The sequence below is a fragment of the Artibeus jamaicensis genome, unplaced genomic scaffold (assembly GCF_021234435.1).
Source record: "Artibeus jamaicensis isolate MK-2021 breed Jamaican fruit bat unplaced genomic scaffold, CSHL_Jam_final scaffold_614, whole genome shotgun sequence".
Lineage (NCBI taxonomy): Eukaryota > Metazoa > Chordata > Mammalia > Chiroptera > Phyllostomidae > Artibeus > Artibeus jamaicensis.
The window spans coordinates 8,233,791-8,252,011 of NW_026522050.1; the positions used below are offsets into that span (position 1 = coordinate 8,233,791).

Here is an 18,221-nt window from a genome sequence, read left to right on the forward strand (position 1 = left end):
TTGATAATTGGAGGAGGATGTGCATATGTATATGAGGCTTTGTATACTTACACAAGGTATATGGAAATTCTCTGTACCTTCTATTCAACATTGCTGCTAAACATAAAAATGTTCTAAAAAAGAAGCCTTCGATTTTTAAAAAATTCACTGTCGCTTGTTAGCTGATGTATAGACATTTACACACATATGCCAAGCATCTCTCTGAGGTGTTACTCCTTAGGGTCATAAGCTATATTGAGGCAATGATGGTGATGTATTGTTTAGAGCAGCCTTAGTTACAGGTGCCTGGACTCCAGCCCTGCCTTTGGCTCACAAAGCAGGGAAGGAAAACTAGATTCCCTGTTGTAAATGGACAACTGTGGCCACTATCTCCTTCCAACATGGACTCATGGTCTCCAAGGCTGATGCAATGCTTTAATTATTTAGAATGATTGGTGCCAAAACTACTTCAACACTAACAGGCACTTTTTAATCAACCCTCCAGTGATATCTTCTTGTAGCAACCCAAGATGTTTTGGCAAGAAGCTTTGGTGATGAATCTTACTATTGAGCTACTGAAAAGGGCTCCTACTTGCAGACACAATTCCCCCAACATAGTGAATTGTCTGAAGATACTACATCAGCCACCTTGAATGGCATCTCTGGGTCCAGTGCCTTGCCCTGTCATGAACTATGTCTGAGCCCTCTTTCCTTTCTCCCTGCCATTGAGGTCATGCCAACTATCTGCCTTTACACAAAATACCTTCCTGACATCCCTCTCCTCACCTTCCTGTCATTCAGAGCACCGGCACACCACTATTGTTTGTGTATATACATAGCTTTTAAGGTCACCATTTTAGTGTGTGAACAACTGTTTATCAAATATGAATACCTAGTAAATTGTATAAAAACCTTCCCTGAAGTTCAGCTTCAGCCTTAATATTCAGCCCAAATAATTTATCAGCCCAGATTATTTACCAGCCTAAACTTCAGCATTTGAAAGGCTGAAGAGCTCATTGCCATTTCAGGGTCACTTGTGACATTTCTGCCCATCAGGGATATGACAGCATAGGTTACTGTCACATCCAATCAGCATAATGTTTCTGTTTACAAATCATTCATGCATTCAGATTCATTGCTCATATGTGAATATTTTCTCTCAAATATTAGTGAACAGTTTAGTCATGACTTAGAGAGAATGTCTCCTTATTTGTTTTATTATTTTCACTTTGGTTTCCTTTTGCATATGATACATGAAGCAGATGGACATGCAATATCTATAATGGGAACACTAACTTCTTTTCCAAAATGTGAGCTCAGACACAACAACCACAGCTCAGCTGCAAATAACAGGAAGTCACGTCATGAACAAGCACAAATAAGGTTACAAAGAAAAATAAGCCCTGGCTGGTATAGCTCAGTGGATTGAGCACGGGCCTGTGAACCACACGATTGCGGTTCGATTCCCAGTCAGGGCACATGCCTGGGTTGCAGGCCGGTTCCCTGCAGGCCAGTTCCCAGCAGGGGACGCACAAAAGGCAACCATATATTGATGTTTCTCTCCCTCTATCCTTCCCCCTCTTCCCCTCTAAAGATAAATAAATAATAAAATATTTAAAAAAAAAGAAAAAGAAAATTGAACCAATTTTTCTTCATTTATCTTTTTAACCTAACAAACATTTTTGATAAAAAATGGAATCCTATCTTTTGCCTGCTTCAAGCTAATTAATTCTGTGAATAGGGCTTGCACAGTTCTGTAATAGTAATTGTGGGTATGAATGTGCATACACATATAATTTCTTTTTTATATTTGTTATTATTTTTATTTTATTATTATATTTTATCATTGTTCAGGTACAATGGTCTGCATTTTCTCCCAGCCTCTACCCGAGGGGAGAAATTCACGAAATTCATGAAGCTTCCTTAGTTCTCATTTAGACACAAATAAACATTTTTTCACACTGCAATAAATTTTAAGAAATACCAAGAGGTATTAATTGATGTATTATTTTGAGTGTCTTGGTTACTTGAGAATCAATTACACTTAACTACAATCTTCCTAAGGCCTTTTGCAAATGCTCTCAAAAAGAAAGTGTAAGAAATTAGAGAAATTTCTCATTTGAAAGAAGTATGAAACTAAATAGCTGCTTTCAAATATGGTATTGAGAGCTCTGACAAATGCCCCACTTGGGACTAAAGTATTTATTCTGCCACCACCTTCCTGAACCAGAACTATAGGGAATCTTTAGTGCAACATCACATTTTGTCTTCAGTTGATGGAAATGCTTCACATATTTATGAGTTTATTGTGTTCTTTTCTCATTAGTCCATATGACTAGGAGTAATACTTTCTGGTGCCAATTTGATGATAATTATAAACCCGGGTACTGAAATGGTATGACAGTACTCGATAATGAGATTATGAAGTTGAAGTGGAGTTGGTGGGGGCTGTGAATTATACACATGGATTAGGTTGTCTTCCATATGAAAAAACACATTTAAAAATATTCTCCTGTGAAACTAAAAGACCAAATTTGACAAGTGCTAGGCCTCACTTTTCATACCAGATTCTTCTCCGAAGACCTGAATTTTGACCTTTGAGATACTATAGAACCAAACATCAAAAACAAACCGTCTTTCCTATTACCAAAATAAACATAAGAGACATGGACAATTATTTGCCTGCAAATGTTCATACACCCCAAAGTAATGCTCAAGAAATAAGAAAGAAAAAGTTTCTTCTTTCCCAAATGGACAAGATTTCCACTTTCCTTTTTTCTTTCTCTATCTCCATAATGCATTGTTCTCTGTCCTCCCTTCTTTCCTGACCTTCACTTATTTCTGCTGCCAAACTCTCTACTGCCTCTTACTCTCCTTAGTGATGAGCAGTGGGAAGACCCCAAAGAGCCACTGACTCACTGACAGTGCTGTCTTGTCCAAATATCACACTCCTCCCTCCCTCACCACAAACAGAATTAATTTTGAGAGGCTTTCCAGAGACAGTGTAGGTTTTCATTGATGTTTCTAGCTTTTATTGCAATTGGAGGGTTCCTCAGTGTAGACACCCCCAGTGAAGGAGGCTCAGGCACAGATTTCAGGAGGAGTAAGTTCTCAGAACATCTTCTCTAATCATCAACTTGTCAAGATGGCACCTTGACTCTGTAAGTGTCCAGGCCCTAGGGATTATCTCTGAAGACTTCATTCATGAGGATGAGAATAAAATGTAGGAAAAAAATTGGTGCGTATACACACATGCATGTACATACACTTATTCTGCCATGTGTCAGTACTTTTCTTTCCTAAGAAAAAATTGTATAGGAAGCTAAATTACCTAATGAGTATGACCTAATGTTGTTAGAATTCAAGCAAGGGTCATCCTAGGTTGTTCAAAATGATTATGGGCTTTAAATAATAACCATATTCTAATGCAATCCTCTTAGATTTATTCTTTATTTCCCCAAAAGTATGTTTTACCTTTCCTGCTCATGAAACAAAACAAATATATTAAGGAAGTATACATTAGAATTCCCACATAGTTTTATTAACTGAAGTCATATTTTGTTACACCATAACACTCTCATGGCATTTTTCACCTCTGCATTTCTCAATGTATAGATCAGAGGGTTGAGCAAGGATGTCCCAATTGTATTAAAAAGCCACCATCTTGTCTACTGGAAACATGGTTGCTGGGCAAGTATATATGAACCAAATGCACATGAATCCAAAAATATGACAACCACAATAAAGTGGGGTGTGCATGTGGAAAGGGCTTTTCACCTTCCTTCTATGCTGTGGTTTCTCAGAGACTACAAGATGACAACATAGGAGATAAGCAGGATTATAACACTCACCATAAAAATGGCCACATTATTAGAGACAACTAGCAAATTTATCACATATGTGTCAATACAGGCAAGTTTCATCAAGGGCTGCAAGTCACAAAAATAGGGGTCAATCACATTGGGGCCACAAAAGGGCAATTGCAAAGCTATGAAAATCTGTGCTGAAGAGTGGATACAAGATCTCACCCAGTCCAGAATCACCAACACACCACAGACTCTCTGGCTCATGATGATTGGGTATTGCAAGCACTTACAAATGGCGATGTAGCAATGAAAGGCCATGAGGATGAGCACAAAGACCTTGCTGCACCCAAAGAAGTGGACCGTGAAGACCTGAGTTATGTACACATTGTAGGAAGTGGTGTTCTTCTGACCAAGAGAATTTACAATTAATCTGGGGGCTGTGGTTGTACAGAGGCAGACATCAGAAAAGGACAGATAGAACAGGAAGAAGTACATCCCTGGGATTCCCAAGGATCTTGTTTTAATAGTCACTATAATGAGAAAGTTCCCTGACAGTGTTGTTAGGTAAAGAATCAAGAAGACCACAAATATTGCTTTGATCAATAACAGAGATCAAACATAGAGATGATCTTCCTAAAAACTGCTGTCATTAATAAAAAAAGTCATGAGATAAAATTATGGACAAATATTGGAGAACCATGAAACCCAGATCATGTCATTCTACTTTGTTATATTTTCAATAAGCAAAGAGAAGTTTTCAGGACATAAGACATGAACTTAGCTCCTGACAAGATGTACGCATCACATCAGACCAACACATTCAGGGGTTTTATCACTGAACTGATTCATGTTTCCTAACACTCCTGCACTTTCCTAACTCCCTGATCTTGGGGTACATCACAGTAGTGGAGAATGTAATTTTCCCTTCTTGAATTCTTACCTTTACCTGTTGAAATTGTAAACCAGTTCAAATATATATGATAGTACAAATCTCCTCTTTTCTGCCAGATAGACAAATGCCTCTATCACCTTTTTGCCTATATTACTGTGTGTTGTTTCAACTGAATAACACAATCATATATTATATATTATTCTTGTTGTATAATCTTATTCTTCAAACAATTTTCACGATTGTTATTTCATTTGACCTGCACATTCTTTACAAGGTAAGTGTACCCATTTACCTGGTGCTTTCAATGTGGAAAATTTGACCTGAGATACAGTAATGTTTTCCACTTATAGGTGAGATCATATAGTATCTCTGTTTCACTGGTTGCCTTATTTCACTTGGCATAATGCTCCCCAGTTCCATCCACATTGTGGCAAAGGGTAGGACTCTTTCTTTCCTTCTGCTGTGTAGTATTCCAATGGGTAAATGTATCATAGTTTTTTGATCCACTCATTTTCAGGGGAACCAACAAAACAAACAACCAAGCAAAATATAACCAGAGACATTGAAATAAAGAACAAACTGACAATAACAGGAGGAAAGGTGGGAGGAAATAATTGGCGAGGAGAGAAGAAGGTTGTCAGACACATATAAAAAGTTCTCATGGACAAAAGCAAAGAGGGGTAGAATCAAAAGTGGGAAGTGGGGATGGCTGGGGTGAGGGTGAGTGGTGGGGGGGTAAATGGAGACAATTGTACTTGTACAACAATAAATACATAAATAAATAAGAAAGGAAATGAGGAAGGAAGGAAGGAAGGAAGGAAGGAAGGAAGGAAGGAAGGAAGGAAGGGAGGGAGGAAGGAAGGAAGGAAGGAAGGGAGGAAGTTTTTCCAAGTACAGTTAAGTTAAAATTAGAGTGGGGTACTACTCTAACCTCTCTCTCTAGCATTAACCACCCATGTCACATAAAACTTTCATGAAGATTTTATGAAGACTTTCTAGGATAATGTAGATCCTGGAAAACAGAAATCCTGAGCCTTCCAAGAAACACACAAATTTTTACCTTAATTTTCCAGTTTAATTCCAGAATCAGGTTCTATATACTACATGGTGAAACAAATATCAAAGAAGAAAATAGATACCTAAATTAATAATAGTTTAGGAGAGGCAAGAGTAGATAATGAGTGAAGTGAGTATAGGAGAAAAGAGAGAGTGAAAGTGAACAGAACCAAGGAAAGAAGAATCAGACGGTAGCATAAAAACAGATAAAGAGGGGAGGAAGCACAAGAAAATATTAGGGAAGATGGTTTGATGCAAGATTTAATCACTGTCTCTATGACCTACTGCAAAATTGTGCTCTAAAACAAGAAAGAAGGTGTAGTTATGAATCATGAACAAGGGTCCTTGAAAACCCAGGTGTAAAGAAGAACAGCCCTACCCTATTCTCATACTAAATCTTTTCAAGTGAGCGGTTCCTGCAAGACAGAAACTTCTGCCACCTGACCTCAATGCAATCTATGGTTTACTGGCCCACAGGGATCAGAGATGCTTTGAGAGTGTTGATACCCAGGAAAATTTAGGGAACCTAGACCACTTTAAATCTTCATTGCAGGAACTCCATTCAGCAGATCCATCATGTCTTAGAACACACACTGAGTGTAGATTCCATCAAATCAGTCTCATCTTTCATTACAAACTACCATTATTCTGCTCCACACATTCCTCATGGCATTTTTCACTTCCCTATTCCTGATTGTGTAAATCAAAGGATTGAGCAAGGGGGTTAGGATGGTTTCAAATACTGTCACCATTTTATCAAAGGAGAAAGTGGATGGAGGTCGGGCATATGTGACTATGCAGGGGACAAAGAACAAAACCACAACAGCAATGTGAGATCCACAAGTGGAGAGAGCTTTCCACTGCCCTTCAATACTGTGGGTTCTCAGAGACCACAAGATGATACCATAGGAGGCAAGCAACAGAGAGAAGATTATGATGCACATAAACCCACTGTTGGCCACCACAAAAAAGCCAAAGACATGAGTGTCAGTGCAGGCCAGCTCTAGTAATGGGTACAAGTCACATATGAAATGATTGATAACATTGGGGCCACAGAAGGGCAGCTGCAAAACAAAGAGAATTTGTATTGTGGAATGCAGGAAGCCCCCTGTCCAGGCCACGCCCATCAGAATTCCACAGAGCCTCCAGTTCATGATAGAAGAGTAATGCAATGGCTTGCAGATGGCCACATAGCGGTCATAGGCCATGGCTGTGAGGACAATCACCTCCACTCCAGCAAAGAAGTGTTCAGCAAATATCTGGGTAATGCAGCCCTTAAAGGAGATGGTCTTCCTCTCATGCAGAGAGTCCACAATCATCTTTGGGGTGACGACAGTGGAGAAGCAGGCATCCAGGAGGGACAAGAAAGCCAAGAAGAAGTACATGGGGGAGCCCAGGAGTGCTGGGCTACTGCTGATGGACACCACAATTAACAAGTTTCCCCCAAGAGTTGCCATGTAGCTCAACAAAAATATAACAAATTCTATTTTCTGAATGTTTGGATTCTGTGAAAGCCCCAAGAGGATGAACTCACTTACAAAGCTGTGGTTTTGCATGATTTCCAAGGAACAGCTAAATGCCGCCAGACTAAGCATATAAAATCTGCAATTATGAGAAAAAGAAAAATTCACCTGAGACCAGTTTGTGATACCATTGTATCATAGTCATCAATTAGTTGGTGCATCCATGTGAAAAGATTATTACATTCTTCTGTTGTAAAAGAGAACAGAAAATTAGAAATTTGTTGAAGGCTGTAGCAGCAGGTCAGGCAAAAGTCAGGAAAAGAGAAATTATTCAATATTTTCAGGTGGCCAGAGTTTATGTATAGGAGAAGTACTCATATACAGTATGGAAGAGAATAGTTTTTATCTCCACTGTCAAAGCAGGTCACTTTTCCTGGAGTGGATTGTTGAGGGAGGTTCTGAAGTCATATCAAACACTGAGCCAGAAGACTTGCAATTTAGTGGTCATTGCTGCCATCAGTATGAAATGGGAATGGGATGACTCATATGCCATCACTGACCATGAGATGACCTTATCTACAAAGAGAAGAAGAAATAACCCCTAGTTTAAGAGTCATTTGAAAAGCATTGCTACTTATCCATTTTTTTAACTCTAAACTAAATTGGGCCTTTAAGATCAATGCAGAAAGCAGACTGACAGCTATCAGAAGGGAGGTGGATTAGGGTATGGTTGAAAAGGTAAAAGGATTAAGAAAAACAACTCATGGACACAGACAATAGTGTGGTGATTACCAGAGGGAAGGAGAGGTGGGCACAGGGGTATGTAGAAGAGGATGAAGGGTGAATAAATGGTGATACAAGGAGGCTTCACTTTGGATGGTGAACACACAATACAATACACAGGTGATGCATTATAGAGTTCTACATTTGATGTTTATATAATTTTATTAATCATTGTCACTCCAGTAATCTCATAAGAAAAAACAAAACAAAAAAGATGAAATAAATAATTCCCTATTAAAGAAGAGAGCTATATGAAAAACACCTAGCTCTACACTAACATGTGACAAGTATGCACATGCTGAGCTGGGTTCTTTCTTCATTCATCATTTAAAATAAGAATGGGTGTTTATGAAAAATAATAATACCTACTCAAGGGTATTGTCAGCATGAGCAAGTGAACTAACATAAGGAAAGCAGCTGTTGAAGAAATAGTCCTAAGGAACAGTCCATGTTATATCTCATTCTCTCTGTTTTCCTGGAAGACAATCCATGCTGAAAGAGAAAACACCAAGTAACATGCTGGGTCTGGAATTTAAACAGACTCCCAGCTACAACACTTAAGGATTCCTAATGGATCAAGAGACAAAGGATCAGAGCTGGCCCTTCTACTGTCTTCACGCACCTGTGGAAATCAAAATCTTCTGAGTCCTTTGCTCATGCTTGAAGGAGGCCCCTTGATGACACAGAGCAAGTGATATAGATTCAGAAACTAATAGTCCACTTACTACACATACAAACTGGCAACAACCACACGGGTAAGGAATAGAAACTATATGTTGAGTTTAGCTAGAGTCTTGACACTTTTTCACATATTTACTAATTATTTATACTATGCAGCCCCATCTGATATTGTACAACATGTCTTTTATATGACTTTATTGCAAACTAAGGATGTTCATGTATAACCTACCTGCTCATCCCACAAGATTATGGGGAGTGTCAAATTGGCAAAATGTAAAACTTCCTTATGATAAGTGCCCTCACCAATTTTAGTCACTATTCTCTCATGTAGCAAGATGCCACCTTTCCCATGAGTTTTCCAAATAAGTACTCAAACTATTGACTACTTTCCATAGCTACACATCAGATTTCGAGATTGGTTGAGTCCTCACTTGTACATAAAGAACAGAAATTTATGTCTCAAAAGTGTGTGTACATATACATATAATCTGTTTGTTAAACTGATAAATAATAATGAAGCTTACTGTGAGAATTAAAAATAACCTGATCATTGTAAAAACCATTCAGAGCTAACAAAAAACTGTTTACAATAAAGAAATAATTTTTATGGTAATAAACTTCTTTATGCTTGCTTTAAAATAACCATTTCCATTACATTCCCAAGGTACTAGACATTCTTATACAATGCTGAACTGTGAATACCATGTTCAGCTACAAATTGTCAGCCAAAAAAACAAGAGTATAAAGCCAATGGTATAAGGTCATTAAATTCATTAATGACCATTTCTTAAAAAGTAAATGATACCAATGTATGATCCGGCAGTTATGAGCTTGTCAGAAATTAACATAGTGAGCAAATATTCTTTCAATTCGTGTTTTGGGATTTTTCAGATAAATACCCAGAAGTAGAATCACTGAGTCATAAGGCAATTCCAAATACTAATTTTTTGAAGTATCTCCATCGCATTTTCCACAGTGGTTGCACCAATCTCCGCACCATAATTCCCTTTTCTCTACATTTTCACCCTCACTAAATGTACATTTACACAATGGAATACTACTGGGCTCTAAAAAAGAAGAAAAGCTTACTCTTTGCAACAGTATGGATGGACCTGAAGAGCATTATTCTGAGTGAAGTAAGCCACTCAGAGAAAGACAAGTACAATATGATCCCACTTATATGTGGAATCTAATAAACAAAATGAACAAACAAACAAAATACAGGCAGACTCATAGAGGAACAGGCTGACAGCTGTTGGAGGTGAAGGCTACTAAGGGAGAAAAGTGAGGAGACTGAACAAACAAGAAAAAGAAAAGACAGAACACTCATGGCCACAGACAACAATGTGGTTATTGTCAGGAAGTGGGTAGGTTCGGGGGGTGGTGGTGAAGGAAGGTATGGGGGAATAAATAACAACAGACAGAAACTAGACTTGGGGTGCTGAACACATAATACAATGTACACATGATGTGTTGTTGAATGGTGCACCTGAAAATTGTATCATTTTGTTAAGTAGTGTCACCCTAATCAATTCAATAAAAAGAGAGAAAACTATATTAATTCTAAAATTGCAATCAAACTACTTGATTTCACATCATCCTTTCAGAAATGTTTTAACAAATATTTGCAGGATTGTAAACATGTTTCTATTCCTGTTTTAAGAACCCAATCCTAAAAAATTTTCTAACAGAGAAATGCAGTAGTATAAGATCTCTAATTGAAGATGATGCATGTTTTCATAACAGTAAAACTTTAGAAATATATAAAATGTTCAATAATAGGAAGATGTTTATGCATATAAGATTACTAAAAATTAAGAAGCTGTGGATAATAAATAATATAAGGACATAGATGGTGAGGCATGATTATAATATGTTAAGTGAGAAAATAAAAACTTGTAATTATTCTGCTTCTTTGCACAGATATTCTAATATAATCTTAAAATCTAGAAGAGAACATATGATAGACTTACTTTCAGTATGTAGAGTTAACATTAAGGATCAAGCTTTAGCCCTGACTGGTGTAGCTCTGGGTTGAGCATCATTCTGCAAAACAAAAACAATCAAGTTTAAAACCCACAACACCATATTATCCTCTATCTGAACACTTAATGACAAAGGAGGTGGGTTTGAGAATAATTTTATTATCTCCATTACACTTAAATCACATTAGTGGAACTAACATGCTAACATACATACAAACACTAAAAATCATAAACTAATGTAAATCTTCCATGAATAGCCATATCATTGGCCCAGCCCTTCCCAATCTCCATACTCACTTTGAAATCAATTTGAAGTTCATGCACTCTTATAGGATGCAGCTGATTCTGTTCATATTTTTCCTAGAAGATTCCAAGGTCTTTCCTTTCTTCGTAGCCATGTACTTTAATATACTGGAGCTACACCAGATTGTGAAGGACCCCTCCCAGACACAGACTGTGGCTTTAGGCCACCCCGTAGGGCTGTGGCCTTCGGAATTTGGCCTCCGCACTCCTCAGTGCCCACTGTTTCTTTCTCATTCATTTTCTCAGCAAACTGATGCTACCATCAGCGGTTCCAAAAACAATAGAAATTCCTGTCTCCACTTTAAAGTACATATAATATTCTAAAGTATATGAATAATTAGTAGTAATGTTGTCATAAGTAGTAATTTGTAATTATATTTCAAGCAGTGAATTTTAGGTGCATTTATATGTACCTATATGTCATACCAGTCATATTTACATGTATTTTCCTAGGAAATATAATTACTAAAAATCAAAAGAATAGATTAAAACTGCATTCAAACTACTCCTCTAGTTAAGTTCCTTAAATCCAGTGTACTCTTTACTTTAGCAATAAAAGATTTATTCTCTGTCTACTAATTATGTTTCTTTTTCAGTATCTGGAAAAAGTTCTCTTCAGATTTCAGAGCCCTTTCTCTCCTCTCCATAATCCTCTGCTAATTTCCCTAAATGTCTCAACTGGTACACTCTTACTGTTCCTGGAATTTGAAAAACAATTACCTTTCTCTATGTCCACCTATGTTTTTCCTGATGATTGTCTGAACCTGCTTTTTTTCTATTGCCCTAGCGATTTAATCCATTTTAAGAAAGAGGCAAGGCCAGGACCATTAGCACTAAAGCATTTTCAGTTCAGCCATTTAACTATTTCTGAACAGTTCTGAAGCAGAAAGCTGAGGCTACTTATGACATCAAATTCACTTGGGGAAAATTAAGTGAACCTATTTTAAATTAGAAGATTCTGCTCTGTGACTTGAGTCAGACATTCTTCCCTATCCTTAATGAACTGCTATGTGCCTTTGCTGGGCTTTTAGTATGGGAATATTAGTGCAATATTATATCAATAATTATGAATGGTAAACACCAGTTGAATTATCATGTTTCTACAGCATTACTCTTCATACAGCCTCTGAAAATTCCACTTTTTAATCTAAAACACTGGGATGGGAATATTCAAAACTATATCAAGACATTCATCCTCATATGAATGTTAATTGAGAATATAACTAGAAAGAATAAATTAATTGCTGTTAGAAAGCAAAGACACAAATATGCACTTGGTACATTTCTAAGGTATTTGGATCTAACCTAAAAATGAAAAAATGAACACAGGTCTGATTTCATTAGACTTGAATCAATAGGACCTCCTACCCTTCCAAAACCAGTTTGCATTCTAACAGCTGCTGTTCATTGAGCATGGACAATATTATGTGTCAAGCACTCTCCTATTGACTCCACATATATTATTGGTTTCTAAATTCTTTGAACTTGATAATACAATCCCCATCAAAAAGAAAGATTCTGAGAACCAGAAAGGTATGTAACTAGTCCAAGTGTGCACAGTTAAATGATAGACTCACATGTTGCATTAAACCTCATACCTAAACAATGACACCCTACTTTTAAGTACAGCATCACAACTTCGGATGTTTTATAAAAAGAAAAAACTGTGCATGATGCATCTCACCATGTGTGACTTCCTTGAAAATGCTGGTGATGGTCATCTCTATTCTCTATAAATAAAATTCCACTCAGTGACTGGAAAAAAATGTGAAGGTCTTTTCCAAGTCTTACTTTTACATCTGAGAGAAAGGAAGACCATCTGTGGCAGACAAACTAGAGAATGTTCCCCTCTACCTCAAGCACGATCTTAAACATGGTCTCAGTGAAAACAAAGTTTCTGCCTTGATTTCAATTAGAATTGAAAGAGGTTTGTTTCCCTGAGACATCAAGAACTTTTAGAATTGCCTCTGAGTTACTGTAAGGGTATGGAAATTGAAGAACACGGAAGCTAAAAAGGTTAAAAGAACATGGTACCCAAAATAAGAGGAGAACACTTTAAGGATGATCTTCAAAATGTGACTGGTGAGCAGTTCTGTGTTTGAATATTCTCACTTCATTCTAAGCAAGGTGAATTGTGACCAGAGGAGGCAAAGTCTCAGAGACTTGCCCTTATTGCCTAGCTGAATTAAGTCTCACTTTTTAAAAAAGAATGGAGTAAAGATCCAATAAACTTGTTTCTACATTCAGAGACTTAAAATATGTAAAGAACAGACTGTTTTATACTTGACCTTGAAGAAAAGTAGCTAAGTCCCTTCACTTAACATTTTCAATAAATTAAAAGTACAAATTAAATTAAGTACCCTTATACAATAGATCAAAAAAACATTTATCTTACTAATTTTTAGGAGTAAATGCCTGCTTTTTTACACATTGTTTTAAGTATCAAAAATAATCGGCTGAAATTTGATCCTCATGAGAAAATCTTGATGGTGAGTGCAAAAGGACATCTTAACATCCTTTAGAACTATGCCCATACCAGCAAAACTTTATTCACTGAAGTCAGACCACCTTACATTTCCTCCTCCAGCTCTTGCACCTTCTAACTTTGCCATTGACCCTTTATAACTAGTGCCTCATCAGTACCCTCACTCCTCCACTGAGTCCTCAGCATGGCCCATAAGACAAGATCGCTGACTGTAGTTTTCCTTTCCAACCCCTCTTCTTCATCTTAGAGTGGAAAGAGCATTTACTCAGAACTCTTCTTCTCCTTGCCCATGGATTACTCTCATCTCCTAGACACATATCATGTAGTCCACATTCTCTAAAATTATTTCTCACCAGCTGCTGCAAACTTGACCATTTTTAATAGATTAAGTGCTGGTTATATCTCTTCCAGACCTAGACTCTGTAGGAAAATGTTCTATTTCTTAAGAATCTAATACCGATGCATAAACTAGAACACACACCTACCCCAAAGAATGGATGTATTATGCACTGACATTATTTTATCATCAAGTTATGGAAGAGATACCCCCAGATGACCAGTGAGTTTAAGGAAGGTTTATTTGTAAAGAGTAACATGAGGGAACCCTAGCTGGTGTAGCTCAGGGGATTGAGCACGGGCCTGCGAATCAGACAATCACGGTTCGATTCCCAGTCAGGGCACATGCCTGGGTTGCAGACCAGTTCCCCACAGGCCAATTCCCAGCAGGGGATGCATGAAAGGCAACCATACATTGATGTTTCTCTCCCTCTCTCCTTCCCTTCCCCTCTAAAGATAAATAAATAAAATCTTTAAAAATAATAATATAAATAAATAAATAAATAAATAAATAAATAAATAAAAGAGTAACATGAGGCAGAATGTCATAATGAGAAGTTTTGCTTTATAAAGTGCAATGTAGTAATGTAGAGTGCCCTGCTGCTTTCCATGTACACAGAGGGGCATTGTTGCTGAAATATAGAGCTACATGTGACATAAGTCTACAAAAAATTTGACATAAACTTCCTTGAAGGATAATGTAAATCTGTAAGACTGCTGATAATATTATATATAGACATTAACAGGCAAGTGTGTTTTGTTGAAAGATGGTAAGACTGAATTTCGGAAGACTTGAGTTCAAGTTTTGTAGCTGAAGCTCTTAGCTGTGTGAACTGAGGCAAGTAAAGGAGCAAACCTCCCTTGGCTTCAGTTTGCTTCTCTGTAAAATGAGGATAGGAATATGGAAATTGTCAACTTGGTACATGGATAAGTCACCTAAGTCAGCTAAATATCTCTGTTCAATAATAAAGCATTTATTTAATGTAAATATATGTATCACACCTCCAGAGGAGCAGCTGTGGAACCTAAGCATATGAATTTGTGTTGAGATTAGATAAAAGAATATTCACCTTTTTTTGCTTCAAATAGCTCCTCAACTCTTTCAAAGGAAAAAAAAACTTCCTTTTATAAGAGAAGAACTATGAGCATAGGGAAGTTAATATATTAGACCAAATTAAGAGTACTCTGAGCAAATTAAATTTTTATGGCTTATTTTTGGGCCAAGAAATAAACACACGTAGGCCATGAGTTATTATTTCTTCCTTCTGTGAGAGTCTTTTTTTTCAATTTTGGTAGATACATAGTCCCAAAAAGGGAAAAAATCAGCAGGGATTCTCTAATTCCCCAAATATTCCTTTCCCCATATATTCTACGAATTTCTATCCTCTTTTTTTTTTTTTTGCTTTACCACAAGCTAAGCAAAAAATAAAAGAATCCTAATATCCAAGACCTATGGAAAAGCCAATTTCATCCATGTAACAGGTATGAAGAATTTCAAAACATAGCAATGAGACTCTGGAGAAAAACTTACTCTAACAGGGGTATCCAAACTGTGGACCACAAGGCTCAGGATAGGTGTGAATGCAGCCCAACACAAAATCATAAATTTACCTAAAACATTATGAGGTCTTTTGTGATTATGTGTTGCAATGTATTTAATGTGTGGCCCAAGACAACTCTTCTTGCCTGTGTAGCCCAGAGACACCAAAATGTTGGACACCCCTGCTAGAATCATCACACTAGGGATTTATCACTGAGTTTTCCACAACATTCCCTAGATCTATGCACATGAACATTATGGCTTTGGAAAAGTACATTAAAAGTTATCGAAAGCATAAGAGCACAATAATCTCTAGGACTATCCATGATGTTGAAAAAGATAGAGTTCCTTCTTTTTATGGTAAGTAGTATTCCATTGTGTAAATGTACCACAGCTTTCCAATCCACTCATCTATTGATGTGCACTTGGGCTGTTTTCAGATATTGGCTATTGTAAATATGGCTGCTATGACTACAGGGTGCATATATTCTTTCAGTGGTGATGGTCTGAGAAAAGGAGGGTGAGGGATAGGTGTGGGTGGGCAAAGGGGAAAAATGGGGCCAATTATAATACTGTAAACAATAAAAACAAAGTTTAACAAGAGTTATCAAAAGCACCTAGCAAAAGGCCATGCCATTAGTAACTGATCAATAAGCATTACTTTCTGGACCTCGTTTTTCCCCTACCAATGATCTGCAAAATCTGTCAGTTTCCCTTCACAGTGTGCAGTACACATAATTCTCTCTGTTTATATACGTCATTATGTTCTTGACATTTGAACAGACTAAGCTACTCTCTTCTTCAACAAACTTTTTAATGGCATTTTTCACTTCTGTGTTTCTCACTGTGTAAATGACAGGATTAAACATGGGAGTTAGGATTGCAAAGAACACAGTCACCAACTTGTCCACAGGGAAGGTGACCACAGGACACATGTAAGTGAATATGCAAGGCACAAAAAAGAGTACAACTAGGATAAAGCTGAAGCCACATGTAGAGAGGGCTTTGCACTGTCCTTCAGAGCCATGGGATTTCAGGGAGCTCAGGATGACTATGTAGGAGGTGAGCAGTATGGAAAATATAAGCAAGCACATGGCCCCACTATTGGCTGCCACTATCATTCTGAGCCAATAGGTGTCTCTGCAGGCAAATTTCAGCAGTGGGAAGAGATCACAAATGAAGTGGTCAATGACATTGGGACCACAGAAGGGCAAGTTGACCATGAGAAGAATCTGTACAGTGGCATGCAGTACTCCCCCCAATCCAGACCACCACCACCAGGTGGAGGCAGAGCCCCTGCCTCATGATGGTCACATAGTGATGAAGGGGCTTTCAGAAGGCCACATAACAGTCAGAGGCCATGAAAATGAGGAGGATGATCTCTGAGTCCCCCAGGAAGTGCTCCACAAACAGCTGAGTCAGGCAGCTGGCCAAAGAGATGGTTCTCCTGTGGTACAAGAGGTCAATGAGCATTTTGGGGGTGGTGATAGAGGTATAGAAAACATCTATGAAAGACAAGCAAGTGAAAGAAGTACATGGGAGCTGAAAATGCTGGGCTGAGGGAAATGGTAATGGCAATGAGCAGATTGGCCAGAACAGTAAATAGGAAAATGAACAAAGCACAATGAAGAATATTTTCTGCAATTGTGGACTCTGTGTAAGTCCCAAGAGAATAAACTCAGTCACATTGTTGGGATGTGTGAGGTGATCCATGTAAGAAGAACACTTTGGGGGGCCTAAATTACCTGTAAAGAGATAAAGAATGATACCTGTTAATCATGCAGGTTTGTTGTCTGAATTTCCCAGTACAGAAATAGGATAGTCACTGTAACTGTGGAGCATGTCCTTGGCACCCCTCACCCGACTAATGGTTTCAACTCTTTCTCACTTCCTCCATAATGTTTCCCATCTCCTCAGACACCTGGTACCTGTCACCAAAAAATATCTATAGGGCAACATTTGATGTGTAACTTACTGGAAAAAATTGGGCTACACACGGAAGATCCGGGTTCTCTTTCTGGTTCCAACTCCATGGGACTTTGCAAAGTCAGTTCAGTGCCCCATGCTTCCCAGCCTTCCCCTGTATCTGTACAAATTGAAAATCTCAGATGCATTTTGTAAGCTGTGAATTGCTACACACAAGAGTTATTCCTTCTTCTAGAATTTACATTTGAACCCATGGCTCTAACTGTGAGGAGGAAGACATGGTAAATAAGTATCTATTATAAGCAGGCACATGGAAGTGGTTGGAAGATACACCCTCCTTGGTATCTTCTGTCGCACATATGCTGTTCATGGATATTTTGTCACTGGCCCTAGCATAGTGCCTGGCATGATATCTGCAGCATCTGGCACCTATTGGGTAATGAATAAATGGTTGGGAAATTGCCACCTTCTCTCATCTGCCTGTGTAAGAACAGGCCTGCTCCCCCAGCCCATAAAACTAGGAATTCAAGTGTTTTCATCCCCTACTATGTTTATCATTGCTCTCTACTTTATCAGAAACATAAATAAGCTTTTGAAAGAAAGATGAATTCTAGTTTAATAGGTCATTGTTTAGAAACTTAAAATAGTGTATTTTGCTTGTTTAAAACTGTTCTAACACAATTTTAACATAGTCACATTCAGCAAATTTACAGCTTCCATAGACTTGGATAAAAAACAACCCTTAGGTGGGTAGGTGCTCAATACATGAGGACCTATCAAGCAAAAGAAGCCCTTATTTTCACAGTTTTAAAAACATATAGACTTAATGTAGAGAACACAACTTGTCTGCTAGATAAGACAGATAAAGTATCATACGTATAAATACAATCACATATATTGAGTACTTACTTTAAGTACCTAATACACATTCACTCATTCAATAAATATTTATTGGACAATTACCATGCATATATCAACATATAGTC

At 37.7% G+C, this 18,221-nt stretch overlaps 1 protein-coding gene and 2 pseudogenes across 1 annotated transcript; all 3 read right to left on the reverse strand.

The window, feature by feature from the left end:
- Positions 1-3,530: 3,530 nt before the first annotated feature.
- On the reverse strand, positions 3,531-4,634 carry LOC128626493 (olfactory receptor 4C11-like; annotated as a pseudogene).
- A 1,719-nt stretch (positions 4,635-6,353) lies between these two features.
- On the reverse strand, positions 6,354-7,382 carry LOC119047781 (olfactory receptor 4C15-like). Its single transcript, XM_037143271.2, has one exon. It carries the CDS (start codon positions 7,326-7,328, stop codon positions 6,354-6,356), a length of 975 nt encoding a protein of 324 aa, XP_036999166.2. The 5' UTR covers positions 7,329-7,382.
- An 8,711-nt stretch (positions 7,383-16,093) lies between these two features.
- On the reverse strand, positions 16,094-17,022 carry LOC128626501 (olfactory receptor 140-like; annotated as a pseudogene).
- Between the last annotated feature and the right edge of the window lie 1,199 nt (positions 17,023-18,221).

Coding starts and splice junctions, on each gene's coding strand:
- LOC119047781 (XM_037143271.2), bottom strand. CDS start 7,328: ATGCTTAGTCTGGCGGCATTTAGCTGTTCCTTGGAAATCATGCAAAAC.